Source organism: Prionailurus bengalensis, chromosome A1, assembly GCF_016509475.1.
Source record: "Prionailurus bengalensis isolate Pbe53 chromosome A1, Fcat_Pben_1.1_paternal_pri, whole genome shotgun sequence".
Lineage (NCBI taxonomy): Eukaryota > Metazoa > Chordata > Mammalia > Carnivora > Felidae > Prionailurus > Prionailurus bengalensis.
Genome location: NC_057343.1, coordinates 152,129,655 through 152,144,789, shown reverse-complemented (window position 1 = coordinate 152,144,789; position 15,135 = coordinate 152,129,655). Strand labels below are relative to the sequence as shown.

General features: G+C 35.6%; 1 protein-coding gene across 31 annotated transcripts in view; it reads left to right on the top strand.

Annotated features, from left to right (window-relative positions):
* MEF2C (myocyte enhancer factor 2C) overlaps window positions 1–15,135 on the top strand; it is a 173,117-nt gene that overhangs the window by 71,967 nt on the left and 86,015 nt on the right. For 16 of the 31 annotated variants that reach the window (XM_043593272.1, XM_043593334.1, XM_043593315.1 and 13 more), the window contains one exon: window positions 4,812–5,007. In XM_043593272.1, the coding sequence (XP_043449207.1) occupies window positions 4,954–5,007 (54 nt within the window). In that variant the 5' untranslated portion in view covers window positions 4,812–4,953. Of the gene's footprint in view, window positions 1–1,437; window positions 2,988–4,811; window positions 5,008–15,135 lie in introns of those variants that run through there. The other 15 variants (XM_043593273.1, XM_043593345.1, XM_043593312.1 and 12 more) reach the window with 9 other exon arrangements.

Sequence of the window (15,135 nt, the reverse complement as noted above, 5' to 3'; positions counted from 1 at the left end):
TCAAATATGTCATAAAGGAGAAAGTTAAATGTATCTCTATATACCATAATAAGCAAAGTTTTCCACTTCAAATAATAATGAATCATTTACTTATTTGAATTACTAATACGAGGCTTGCAGCAACTGGGCTTAAGATCACTTTCATCTCGTACTAAGCATCCGGTTTGTGTTTATATGACAGTATCATTTTTTGTTGGACATAGTGTGCTTGGTTTTCAGCCTTTAGTTTTTATAAAACTCTGTATGAAGATGCTAGTATTAGTGAAAATGTAAGACAGCGAAGAAGTTATTTGCTAATATGAGTAAAAGAAAACCAGAATTCTTTCTTTGCAGATTGCCATCACATATTTTAATGTTTGATCATTTTTCATAGGTTGTTTTTATTTAAGTGACTGCATTGTGCTTATTGTAGCAAAATACATGCTTTGCAAAGATAAGTTTAGCAGAAGAGAATTAATTTCTTCCCACATCTTTTAATGTGGCATGGCAGTCTCACTCTACGATCAAAACACATAACTGAAGGTTGTGTTTAATTTCTAAATCAAAGTGTTGTGGGAAGATGATTGAAATCTGAAGATGACTCAGATCCACTTGATATGTGGTTTTCTTCCTACAGAAACCTTATGGTAGACTGCCATTTCCATGTTAGAAGGAACCTAATAGCGATGAGATTAAAATAAATAGTTTCATTATATACTGAAAGTTTATGTTAGTTTCTTTGGTTCTTACTCTGAATTTTTTGGACAACTTTGAGAACTGCAATAACATAGTCATCTATTCCCCCCACTCACTGTATCTTTTTTTAAACTATGGTTGCAAAGAAGTAATGTGTTTTACTAACAAACATTGATTTTTTGTTTTTGTTTTTTGGACAGCTTTTGTGATTCTATTTTTTACCAAAAATATAATTTATCCAATTGGCTCTTTGTCTGTATAGAATTCTTCATTTGCCTCGAAGGGTAAATTAAGATGATACGGCTGCGTTAGCTGTGTCAGATGACTTCTGCGAGACATAGTAAATGGTAATTGTGATGTATCTCCTCCTTGACCAAAGTGAATTCGTTTTCTTGTTCTTATTCCTTAAAGCAATCATACAAAAGACGAAACTAGACCTGAAATGGATTTTTCTTAGGTGCTTTAAAAATAGAAATACAAAATTGTGTCGCCATGTCTGCGTTTCTGTCATTGTCCCTTATCTGAACCTCTCAAAGGCCTCTCTGTGTGTGGCATGCAGCACGGCACACTCAGACAGTTCTGCTCAGAGAAGGAAGTGAAGAGTTTTGGTTCCCATTTTACACTTCTGGAACAGTTTAGGGAAGGAAGCACCTTTACACCTTTTATTGTTCGTGGTTGCTGACATCATATCCTTCCCCGACCAGTCTGTGCGTGTTTCCTGCCATTCTGTCAAGATTCTTCTGTGTGAAGGGGAGGGATTTTGTGGGAGGGAGGGAGAGAGGGAGGAAGAGCGCAAAAAAGAGTGAGGCTGGGAAGGGGGGAGGCGGTGTGTGTCACTCAAGGGAACTTGTTTGTAAATGAGAGAGCTGGGGTGGGAGAAGGATCTTTAGCATCTGTCCACAAGATATTCTTCTCTACTTGGGTCTCAAAACCACTCTGCCTTCATCTGTCTGCTTATGCCAAACTCAAAGTGAACAGAAGCCTGCCATAATGAAGTTCCCCTTTTTAGTAAGCAGCTTGATTTTATTTTTCTTATATTTAGGTTGACGAAAAGAAAAAAAAATGCAGAAGACTGTAACTCCATAGAGTGTAACTGTGGTAGAGCATTTCTTTTTCTTCTTCTTTTTTTAATTACTGATTGTTTCTCTGTGGCTCTGTCATTTTCCAAGAATGCTTCTTTCATGTGGAGAGAAGTTAGCAGCAGGGCTGCTGGAATTATTTTAAGCTTATGGTTGATTGTATGTAATGAAAGTTCTCAGCATAACTTGAAATTCTGCTACACGGAGTTTAGCGATTCTCTTCTTCGTATACATACAAAACAGTTTTAAAAGCTACTAAACTTACATAATCTCTTTCTCAGCCTCTCTAGGCCTCCTACAAATTAATACTCGAAACCAACTTTGCAAAATAATTTTTGCATAAAAATCAGCTTAGAAAAATAGTTATGCTAAGAAAACAACTCCTGAGCTATTGTTGACCTTCCTAACTGAATTTTTACTGGCAGCCCTGAAACGTGGTGATCCATAATCAAATGTTCTAAGCCACATCGTGTGACATATTTTACTTCGTGAAAACGTCGCATCATCACTGCGTAGTAGTCTGCATGTGTACGTAATAATATCAGATTTCGTATTTTAAAAATGTTCAGCAGGCAAGACTTCAAGAAATACTCATTTTTATGGAAAGCAGGAAAATATCTTAATTTTTACTGAAATTTAAGCTTGTTTGTCTTTACCTTGCGTATTTCAAAAGGGAAAACATATCCAGTGGTGTTCTGACCATTTTATATACATGTTTGATATATGCATATAAATTTTCTCGGGCAAAATATTTCCCATCCTTTTTCACTGATTAAAATCCCTGCCCTGCTCTTTTTCAAAAGTGTCTCTCGTTTCAAAGTTGTGAAATATGGGGTGGTGATATGTAGGAACTCTTCTAAGTTTGGCTCTGGAGGAGCGCTCCCTCTGCCTTTCTGACGAGACTTTTCTCCTGGGATGTTTCTCTGCTTGTTTGGTTATTTGTATTTTGAAACCAGGATCTGTAGAAGTTCTCGTCTTCCCCGCCTTGTCACCACACTCTAATCTGTTCACCCTGACCTTCCACCTTAAAGTGAATAAGCGCTTAGGCAGGCATAGTCCTGTAAGCCGATAGTGCCACCGGCCTCAGCTAAACGAAAAGAAAGGAAATTGTCCCATATGCATCTGCTGTGGATTCATGGGTTGGCTTTTCTGTGATAGAGGAAGCCTGTTTGTCTCTTTGGGGTCTTGCACATGCAAGGGAAATATCAATCTAACGTGCCGCTGGCTTCTAAGGTAAGACTATGGGAAACACAGGAAAGTTGCCCAGTTGAGTGATATTTAAGACTGTTTCTAAAAATAGACAGATGGACAGTGTTTGGCAACAGCGAATATATAATGCAATTGTGCTTCATGAATGTTTTCTATTGTAATGTGATTTTAATGTGTTATTATAGCTAATTTTTTCATGTGTATTTGTCAAATGTGTGTTGTTTATATAACTCTTTAAAACTTTTGAACTACTTCCAACATTTAAAATTACCACTGGAGTTTTTGATGAGCACTGTGTGGTCATGATGTTACTCAACATATATAGTATTCTCAGAGGCACAACTGAGCCGCAGTTTCGTAGAAAGGCATTGGGCAAAGGAGAATGGATGGTCTTAGTATTTAAGCAGCGCTTAATCCACCAGAACTAATTATATCATAATAGCTTCTGCAATTAGATAACCACAGAAAATTTTAATTTAAAGAAATTTACTCAAGGTGATAAAGAATTTAGAAATTAAATTAAAGAAATCAAAAGACAGCTGATGATCAGACCAAGTGTATAACAGCTTTCCTGTTCCGATAACTTTGAATTGGAGCCAAATAATCTATTAAATAGCCAGGACATTGGCTTAGCATTACATAATACATGTGGGAATTTTTCAGGTCCCTTGTCAGACACCAACTAAAACAGGGAAATTCTGAGCCATGTGTAAAGTAGTTGCATTCTCTGACATAAGACTGGATAGGATAATTGGAGCTGTTGCTTGCAAATGAAGAATCCATTGTGGAATGCTTTCTGGTTAACTTCCACATTTCACGGCAATTTATTTTCATTACTTTCAAATATTTTCAGATATAATTTAAAACAAAGTAAAATACATACTTTTAATACTCGGGTTCTCTGGGTTTATTTTATATTATGGATGATCCTTTCTTTAATTTTAATTCATGACCTAAAGATATCTAGTATATGTAGAGTATCAGGCTTCTGTAATTTTGTATCTTACTCCCCAAAGACATATGATATGTCTTTTTAACATATTTAAATTTTGAGAACTGATGGCTTATTATAAAAAGTGTAGTTATAAAAAAAAAGTATCATTTCAAATGGAGTAATACTCTAATTTTTTCCCACCATTTCTTTTCTGTGAATGATTATCTTTTTTGATTCTTGTGTTCAATATATAGCTTAAGGGCTTTCAAGAGGAAAAAGAGATCTCAGTGCTGATAGCTGCTTATTATGTAAGATTAAATATCCCATATTATTTTTACAGTGTTCTCATAGCAGTGACTTTTTAAAAATAAGATTAAAGGATTTAGATTTAAATTAGTTGACATTTACATATATCAAATAGCACTTTCATAATAGTCCATCCTATTTGCATAACGAGGGACGTTATCACCTCTGCTGTCAAAACACGAGATTGTTTTCCCTTCAGAAATGAATTAGCTGCCCTACTTAGCATACACAGGTACATAGAGGTTCATTAACTCTCTGATTCAGGTAATTTTTCATAATAGAAGGGTGAAAATAGTCACCTAATTTCATTAAAAAATATTAAGAAACTCGTTGCAAAAGATACATTTCAAGTGTTGGGCTTTAAAGTACAGTTTTTGTCATTTAAATGACTTGTTATATTACTTCTGAGATTATTTTAACTGTAAAAACAAACTGTTCCTATTTGATATGCTCCTGCATGGGATATACCATGTGCTTTGAGTACATATTTTCATTCATTTGATTGGCTTACTTCCATATAGTTTTCTTTTTTAAAAAATTAGAATTCGATAGTTCTTATGAAACTGGCTTTCAGTTAAAGTGGCATTTAATTTTTCTTTTTTGTCCAGCAGGAACGAATGCAGGAATTTGGGAACTGAGCAGTGCAAGTGCTGAAGAAGGAGATTTGTTTGGAGGAAACAGGAAAGAGAAAGAAAAGGAAGGAAAAAATACATAATTTCAGGGACGAGAGAGAGAAGAAAAACGGGGACTATGGGGAGAAAAAAGATTCAGATTACGAGGATTATGGATGAACGTAACAGACAGGTGAGTGGGTAGACTTTTTCTTGTATCATTATTTACATGGACTATTTATTACATTTCCCCCAGGCATATTAAAGGTACCCTGAAAACATTCCAAACTTGTGAGCATACATTAAGAGAAGTCTTAGTGAATTAAATGTGGCCAGTTTAAATGCTAATATTCTATCATATGTCAAGGGGGAAGAATCACCTTATCTGTTAGACAAATAGCTTACATGTTCATGATTATTCACTTTTTATTTCACAATAAATTTTGAACGGGAGCTATCCCTGTATAACATGAATAGCTTAATAATTAAGAGTTAATAAGCATAACATTGCTGCACTGCACGCATCATCAAACAAAGATATTCCTATATTCATGGGAACAAGGACTTTTGTGGTCATGCACTTAAAGTTTTAGGATATAGGCTTATAAAAATGGCTTTATTTGTATTCACACTAAAAGAGACTTTGAAATGTCTCCAAGATATTTAGCATTGTGCTGACAACAACAACAAACACCCTCACGAAATATTAGGAACTTAAAACATGTAGGCAAAAACTATTCATTAATTCATACCATTTTCTTTAAACCACGAATTTTATAAACAAAGAGGCAGATGATGTTACCATTTTTTTCTGCGAGTCCAATGATAATACTGTATGATACCATCAATTTGTTCTAAAGATTTTATATCTCTAAATGTTCTATTCGACAAAGACTTGTATATCATGAATATTTGTGATTTGACTATTTTCCTTCACACTTGGGGAGAATGCATTTGGTTAGGTGATACAAGGATAGTTGGGTGGTTTGTATGCATTCTAATGTTAACTAACAAATTGTAGTACTGCCAGATCCCAACCATTACAAATGGATAATGGAACTTGCAAAACTGGCATTCATTCCTTGACCATGGGAGAGAGGAATGTTTTGCCTGTTGCTCATTTATTCTGGGGAAAGTTAAGAGGATAGCCTTTGGACATGCCCTCACCAGACTAATTTCCTTCAAATAAAGACACTCTGGTCTGTCTCCCCTTCTGTCTTCTTGGAACTGCAAGTGAGACTAGAACTGATTTCTGGTTTAAGTTTTTTCCTATGTTTTTTTTTCCAGTTTTATTGAGACGTAATTGACATACATCACTCTATAATTTTAAGGCGTCCAGTGTGTTGGTTTGATTTACATGTATTGTGAAATGATTACCACAATCAGTTCAGCTAACATCCATCATCTCATATAGATATAGTAAAAGGAAAAGAATAAGGAAACAAAGGACTTACTCTTAGCAACCTTTCTGTGTATCACACAGCAGTGGTAGCTGTAGTCATCGTGTTGTACGTTACAACCCTAGTACTTATTTATCTTGTAACTGGAAGTTTGTACCTTTTGACCACCTTCCTCCATTTCTTCTTCCCCCAACCCTCCACCTCTGGTAATCACAAGTCTGATCTCTTTGGGTGAGTTTGTTTGTGTTTTAGATTCTACATATAAATGAGATCACACAGTCTTTGTCTTTCTCTTTCTGACTTGTTTCACTTAGCATAATGCCCTCAAGATCCCTCCATGGTGTTGCAAATAGTAGGATTTCCTCTTTTTTATGGCTGAATAACGTTCCATTGTGTGTATATGTGTGTGTAACAACTTATTTATTCATTCATCCATTGATGGACACTTAAGTTGTTATATGTGTAAATGATAATGAATACAAGTTGTTATTTATGCCATCAAAGCCAGTATGTCATTAAGAGGTAAAGAAACTTTAGATTTCCAAGTTTATACTCCCTTAAATTATTATATTTAAGGTACATACACATGACTTGAACTATTTTTGGCTGAAAGTTGAGTTAAAGGATAAGTAAAGATTTTTGATGGATTTCTTCATTGTTTTCCTACACATTGTTTATTGCTATCGGTCAAGCCAAAAAGTAATAATTCTGTCAATATAAACCACAGTATTTTTTTGTTGGCTTACAGCTTGAAATTGAAATTAAGACTGAAATATTGAACACCATGTACCATTGACTGTTTAGATCCAGTTATTTGTACTAGAATCTATTTTGAGTGCTGTCAAAAATTATAGGAATTAGCACCTAATTTCATTGATAATACCAGGTAATTTTTAGGTTCATGAAATTCATAGTATCTTCCTTTTGCCTATAAAGAAAGGAGAAAATTTCTGCAGGTTGAATTCATGAGCTTTCATTATGCTTTATAAAGGAACATAAAACTCACACAGGATGGAAGAATTTTAACACATACTTTTGAGCTAATAATCGAACATCTTAATTTATATATGATGCGTCTATAGTTACTGTTACTCTCATCCATGTTAGAAGTCATGATAATTGTAGGAGAAGAAAAATTGTTTAAATTCACTTCAATTTAGATGACTTTTTTAATCCTGAAGATGAATTCCTTGGTTTTATTCTACAGAATTTCAGATCTGTGTAGTCTTCTCCAACCTTTAGGTATAGCAGGTCCTTCACTCATACTCTTGAATTGGTAGAAGTGAAAACTGCCACGTTTTAATGCATATTTCAGTGATTATTTTAGTGGCTATTGACAATCTCAGACATCCATCTTATTTATAAATGTTTGTTATGTGCACCACTCACCTACTACGAGAGTGGACATGAAAGCTTACAAGATGTAGGTCACGTCTAATAATCACCACCACTAGCGAATCTGCAGGAGCCAATCATCCCAAGTGCAGAGGCTCCCCCAGCCTGGGCTTCCTTTAAACTTTGTGTTCACATGTGGAAAAGAAAAATGTTAACTGCTTTGCCCTTTTTGAAGCTTACCCCACTGCAGACTCCATAATAGAACCTCACACAATGGCTCACTGTCATCTTTTCTTAAAAGTAGTAAAAGCCCACTCTGCCATTGCAGGTGTTTATTTGGCTATACAGAGAACAGGGTGTGTTTTTACAGAATAAGAAGTAGAGACTTAAAAGTGTGAAATGAAATATTACAAAGCTGATGTATAGGTTGAATATCATTAAGAACTAACACTGCTGTAAAACAGCAGCTAACTGTTTAAATTTAATTTTGCCCTTACTCTACCTTTCATGATGGAAGTAAGGAGAACAGCTAACACTCAGAAACTCCAGTTGTATACATAAAATAGTTTAGAGGAGGAAAAAAATGAACAGCTCATTTTATTTTTAAAAATTTGTCCAGCGTTTCTGAGTTTATGAAAACTACTTATTTCTCAATTTCTTACTTAAACTGCATACATTACTTAAGCGAGTATGTAAAAATAAATAAAATCATGAATTGTTAATTTGTCTTATAGAAATTTCCAGATAACTTAATAAAAGTAGCAACATGTACCAAGAATTACGTATGTGTTATTTCATTTAATTCTTATTAACCCCACTTACAGGGGAATAATTCACTTATTTACTAAATCAACAAATATTATTAGATTGCAATATGCTTAACATTAAGAATTCAGTGGTAAACCAGACGAATCTCATACAGCTTATCATCTGCCACAGAGGTCAGCAAAGTTTTTCTGCTAAGGGCCAGATAGCAAATATTTTTGGCCTTGTGAGCCATACAGTCTTCATCTCAACTACTCAGCTCTGCCCTAGTTGTGAAAGCAACCTTGGACAAATGTGTAAATGAATGAATGTGTCTATGAATAAAACTTTACTGACAAAAATGAGATGGGCTGTATATGGCCTGTGGGCCAGAGTTTGTGGATCCCTGGCTTAGTAGGATGAAGCAGACATGAGATTTGCAAATATATAATAAAAATGTTATAAATATGTGGTGTGAATGAAATTATCAAAGCGCTATCAAAGTATAACAAGAGGTGCTTTATTTAGATTGGGGATTGGATGAAAGGCTTCTCTGAGGAAATGCTAAAAGATGAGAACTAAAACATGAGTCAGAGTTAGGCAGGTGACAACATTCCAGATGGAACAATATTTGCAAAGCTCCTTAAGAACGGAAAGAGCTTGCTAAGGAGCCAAGGGAAAGCTTGTGGAACTTGAGTCTGGTATGTATGACTTTGGAGAGATGAGAGAAAAGACTAGATGCTAGACAGGGCCCAGATCATGCAAAGCTTTCAAGTCAGAGAGTTAATACTAAGTGGTGGCCAAAATTTGGAGCCCACACCTTTCAGATTAAAAAAACAAAACAACGCATGCTTTTCTCAACCATGTCAGGCTACATCCTGTATAATATAATGGCTAAGAGCATGGTTTTATGTCTTTGCTTTTCCCAATTACATCATACTGCATCCAGTGTAACATAATGGTGAAAAGCATGGGTTTTAGACACACGAACCTAGCTGTGATCCCAATTCTGCCACATACTAGCCCCTCTGAGCCTTATCAGTTTCCTCATCAATAGACTGAGGTTTAAAAACTAGTACCCACCTCAAGTCATTGAGATAATTAAATTAGGGCATAAATTTAAAGCATCTAACATATAATAAGTGCCCAATGAATGTACGTATTAGCTGTTCCTATTAAGACTCATGCTTTTTAAACCATTAGCTTTTATAAGTTAATGTGACCTCCATTAAAACAACTCCTGAGCTGTGTAGAACACTAAAGAGTGGTACCTGAACCTCATTTCAAGAAGGTTCTACCTTTTAAAGGCTATAAGGGAGCTGGAAGGAAAAGTGGAATAGAGCAGAGCAGGAGCACAAAAGGAGCCTTTGGAATCTCACAAGGGGTGAGAGAATCCTTTCAGAGCAGGAGTGGCTGATAGCAGAGGATGGCTTGTGGGCTGGAAGGAAAATCACAGACATTTGCAGGGCAGGGCTTGTGACAAGGATGAGAAGGAGTAGTTTTCTAAGTTCTATGCTTGCAGCACTTATTTTCAAATATATGTTACTGACCAAGTTATTTTGAACTACTTGTCACCATTTTTATCACTTCCAGCATCCACTTTATTCTAACACTACAATTTCAGTGTCTCCTTCTGCATTTCTTATTTTTACCCCCTAAGTACCTTCAGTAATCAGGCAATAATCTTACCCTACTTCATATGGTACCAGTAAATATGCTCCTGAAAAAAAAAAAAACAACAGATTTTTAAAGTGAGTTTTACCCTTGTCTCACTCTTTTTACAAAAGCAGAATATACTTAGAAATCTGTTATATCTGTTGTATCAAGAAGAAAGATATACAAAAAATAAGCTTGTTTAACCTAAACCTGTTTATACTTGTATGTTTGTATTTTAAATTTTCAGTTTCCCCACTTTGAAATGATAGGAGAGGTAAATCCAAATGTATTTGTGTGACTTGTTATAAAAAGACATTTAAATATTTGAATAACTGTAAGGGAAAAATATTTGCCAAATAACACAGTCAGGACCTAATATAGTAAGCTAAGGGAAGAAGATTTTTAAAAGTCTTAAGTTCTCTTCCATCAGGTCTGGCACACTAATAGTTTTTGCCAGCAAACAAAATTTCATGTAATTATCAGTGCAATAACTGGAGCACAAATTAAAGACAATTAGCAACATTCTCCTCTTAATAGAACAAGAGAATCCCCTCATGACTAAAAGGAATTCAGAGATCATAGTTGTTAAATTTTCTAACTTTTTCTCTTTTCTTAGGTCCCTATGTCGGTTTCTGTTTTTTTTTATGTTTTTAATGTTTATTTGCCTATTTTGAGAGAGAGAGAGAGAGAGTGTGAGCAGGGGAGGGTCAGAGAGAGAGCTAGAGAGAATCCCAAGCAGGCACCAGGCTGTCAGCACACAGCCGGACAAGGGTCTCTGTCCCACAAACTGTGAGATCATGAGCTGAGCTGAAATCAAGAGTCCGATGCTTAACCATCTGAGCCACCCAGTCCGTTTCTATATATAACTTATAAATTATTTTAAATAGGCTCAGAAAAAAAGAACTCGGAGAAATATGTTCAGTGTAGATGCAACCTGTGAACAGTTTCTACATAAGGATGTTTTTAAACGAAATCTAATCTTTTTTAAAGTGAATAAAAGAGGGGCGCCTGGGTGGCTCAGTCGGTTGAGTGTCCGGCTTCAGCTCAGGTCATGATCTCATGGTTCATGAGTTCGAGGCCCACATCGGGCTCGGTGCTGACAGCTCAGAGCCTGGAGCCTGCTTCAGATTCTGCGTCTCCCTCTCTCTCTGCTCCTCCCCTGCTCACTCACTGTCTCTATCTCTCAAAAATAAATAAAGATTAAAAAAATTAAAAAAAAATAAGTGAATAAAAGAGATTTATTGATTTCATCAAATGACTCTCAAAAGAAACAAGATTATTCCTTACGTTCTGCTACTTTCCACTATTTTAGGCTGTTCTTAGAATTTTAGCTAAAATTTCAGTGAAAATTGTACTGTAATGTTCCTTCAAGGTGATATCCAGAATGCCAGTAAATAAAAGGCTAATTACAGTTCTAAACCTGAGGGTAAAAACCTACTAACCTACTCTTTAAATGTGAGGAACTTGATAATTTAGAAAGACAAATAAATGGCTTCAGGAAGATAACTTTGTAATTAATTCTAAACCATGAGTTGAACAGATTATTCCAGTCATACTTTTTCTTTTGTTATCTGCACGAACAGAACTTACAGATTTGTCCATTGCCTGTATGCATACCAAGCAAGTATATAGTATCTGAGAGGAAATTATACTTAAATTGCTATCGAAGAGTTATACATGTTAGTCCATGAATATCTGGAAGCTTGTTTTAAATCAAGTGAATCAAAAGTTTAAATAGGGATGCCTGGATGGCTCAGTCGGTTGAGCATCTAACTTTGGTTCAGGTCATGATCTCCCAGTTGGTGAGTTCGAGCCCCACATGGGGCTTGCTGTTATCAGTGCAGAGCCTGCTTCAGATCATCTGTCCCCCTCTCTCTGCCGCTCCCCCTCCTTGCATGAGCACATGCACAGTCTCTCTCTCTCTCTCAAAAATAAATAAAAGCATTTTTTTAAAGTTTTAAAAAAATCACAGAAATGTTGATTTAAATCTAAAATAAATTCACAGATAACTGATATTGGTGATTATTAAGCCTTTTTTATTCTCAGTATCATTTCTTAACAGCTAAACTGCCTCCCTAAACTTGGTATCAATAAATAATTAGAGTGTATCATAGTAATGAATTAGGGCATAAAACATTTCAGAATTGAATTATAGGTATATTGATGCATCCTGTGGGCTCCTACTTAAAGGTTCCCCAGCATTTAAGTTAAATCATTCTTTCATTAATCTTAAAATCACCAGGGGGAAAAGTTTTTGTTCAGAGAGCTGGAATTACTGGTGATTGAAGATACTGAAAAAGGAAACCAGAAGGAAAAAAAATGTATTTTGTGAGTTTCCAAATCAAAGAGGTATCTAGAGTGTTCCGATGTACATTGAGCAGCTATGACATCAGGCCACTCATTTCTGTTCTGTTCCTAGCAATTTAAAAACAGTTCACAAATGGTCTCCCCAGTATATGGGTGAAACAGAAATAGTGCGCCACACATTTACTATACATCCCATACATGTGAGCTATTTTATATTTATATCCACTAACTCTATTCCTTGACTACCAGAGAAGTATTGTCTCAACTGCCATCAAATTCATTCATTAGGTTTCCTTTGATAGGGAATACAAGAGGTGCCAAAATTTTCACAAGGAATACAGTAACAATCTGCACAAACTGGAGGGCTTCAAGACGTCTTGGTGTTTCAGTTCTAGTTTGTATATCTCATTCAATTTTCATTTAAAACTATAATTTAGAGAAATTCCCACGTTTGTGTTCATTGTATCTTCATCAGTTTGTGTAGAGAGTTGGCATTGAATGGCACCTTCCACCTCTGTGAATGCAAGCACACCCCATTCTGTTTGCAATAAGTCACCTTTTGTTTTGCAAATGCACAAACCAAAGTGTGTGACATTGTATTACTAAGAAACCAACCCTAAAAATATTAACATTATAAATAGACCACATAAACCCAGAGGTTTCTTCCAAACTGTAGATTAAAGAACGTATTGCTAATTTTCTCAAAAGCTCTGTCCTTTGCAGTCTAGACTTCCTCTAACATTATAATTGATTCTTTTAAAATAAGCTCTTTCAAAAATTTGATGCAAGTATTTTTAAAGTTTACATCCCCCACATACTCTTATTGAAGACAATATGGCAACTCTCCCTCCCCACCCCCAGAATAATAACTTTGGTCTAAAAAGAAAAATAACGTAATTAACTTGAAGTAAATGAAATTGCATAATATGGAATATATATTTGCATTTCTTTTGAAATATGTTGAACCACTAATAGGAATAAGAGATCCACTCTAAATGTTTGGAAATTTGACTTTTAATTTTAAGTTGGAACAGTTTAGCTTAAGAAATCACTAACATTTAAATAACATTTCAACAAACGCAACTGTTTGGAAACTACAACGGAGACAGCCTCCTGCCTTCTGTCTTGTGAGGATTGATTTGGAAGGCCCTGAGGGAGAAAATATTGGAGTTAGGAGGTAAAACTGAAGCCATCGTGGAAAGGAAGAAGTTACACTCTTCCTGTTATGACAGGAAACGTAGACAAATGTGCTTCCTGAGCATTTGCTCAGCAGGGAATGAAGTAGTCTTTGACCTTTACCTTAGGTACATTTTGGCTTTGTTAAACTAGTAAACATGTTTTTGCCCCCAAAATATTAATCTGGTTTATTTAATTTGTCTCATATTCAAATATTTTGTACGTATATGGAGTATAGAGAAGTAGATAGAGGTATTTATTTTATGGCTGCATTTACAGATTGAATTTAGAACATAAATCAGCCTTTTAATGAACCAAGGAGACCTGAATAGCACATATAAAAAATTAAAAACATACTGTGTTATAGTCATCTCTTTAAAATCCAGAACATTTTTAGGCTTAAAAATGGACTACAACAAAATCTTTTAAATCCTGGTAATTTTAATAATTGTAGATCATCTTTCTTCCTTTTCCTCCTGGAGACAGATGTATCAGAAATTAGCTATCACAAGTTTTAAAACCCAGACCCTGTGAGTCCGTGAATAAACATTCAAGTTTATTCATATACATTCAACTATTTAACTGTGATCTAACCCATTGTTTATTATTTTTCCTCAAAACAGAGTGCAGTGCACAAAATTTTAAATTTTATTTTGGGGCTTGGGGGTTGGCTTAGGGTGAGGAGATGGTAGAGTTCTAAATTCCACACTCTCAAACCCCTGTTTTCATTCTTTTATTCTGTTCAGAATTTTAGGAACTACTCCTTGCAAACCCTTTGGAAATCCTGCTACACTGCAGTGAAACGCGGCTCAATGCGCTTGAGGCCAACGAGGACAATAGTCCTCTTTGCAGCAGAACACATTGCTGTCTCATCCTCGCAAGTTGTGCTGGAGGGTTACAAGCACATGGTAGCAGTCTGCTTAAAAGAGTCCCTCACTGCTCTTTAAAGAGCCTTTCATTTACGATGGCAGGCCCCGTCATTGTATAAAGGAGCGCTTGTCTAACATGAGTCTGCAGTGGCATTACTTCCTCCCACCGAGAGTAATCATCAAGCCTAAAGCTCGCAAGCCTTTCTAATGACAGACTGAATTAAACAAAATAAAATTGAAGAGGAATAGTGTAGAACAGTTGTACCATTACTTACTGTCAGAACAAGCCAGGGGAAGAAAAAGAGCATTTAAGAGGGCATTTCCCTTTTTTTCAATTAGAGATTGTCGTTGCAGACTCTTGACTCCATCCCTAACCCATTAAACACATAGGAAGACTTCGTGGCTCTGGATTAGAGAGCGCATTGTATCTATGAACTGTCCATCTTGTCCTTCATTAGTCGCTCCATTTCCTTAACCAGGAGGAAACTGAGAAACTATGTTGGGAGTAAGGCGGAATGGATCTAAATCTAAAATATTTTCATAGGATGCGGGTTATATTTCTCGTGACTCTTGGACAACAACAACAACAAAAAGATAAAGCTTCAAAACTTTGAAAGTAGAATTAGTTGGGTATATTAGTCCCAAATACGTTGTAAAACAAAGAAACTAATGTCACTTTATGAATTAAAGAACTGAACAAAAAGTTTTCCACTCATTGAGCAGTTCAATTAAGATTCAGCTGACAGTGTTCTGGGTGGTGGAAAGAAGTATCAGGGACCCATAGATAAAGTTATTGTTGCTTTCCTTAGCAATGCATCGAAGGTTCTAGAGTTC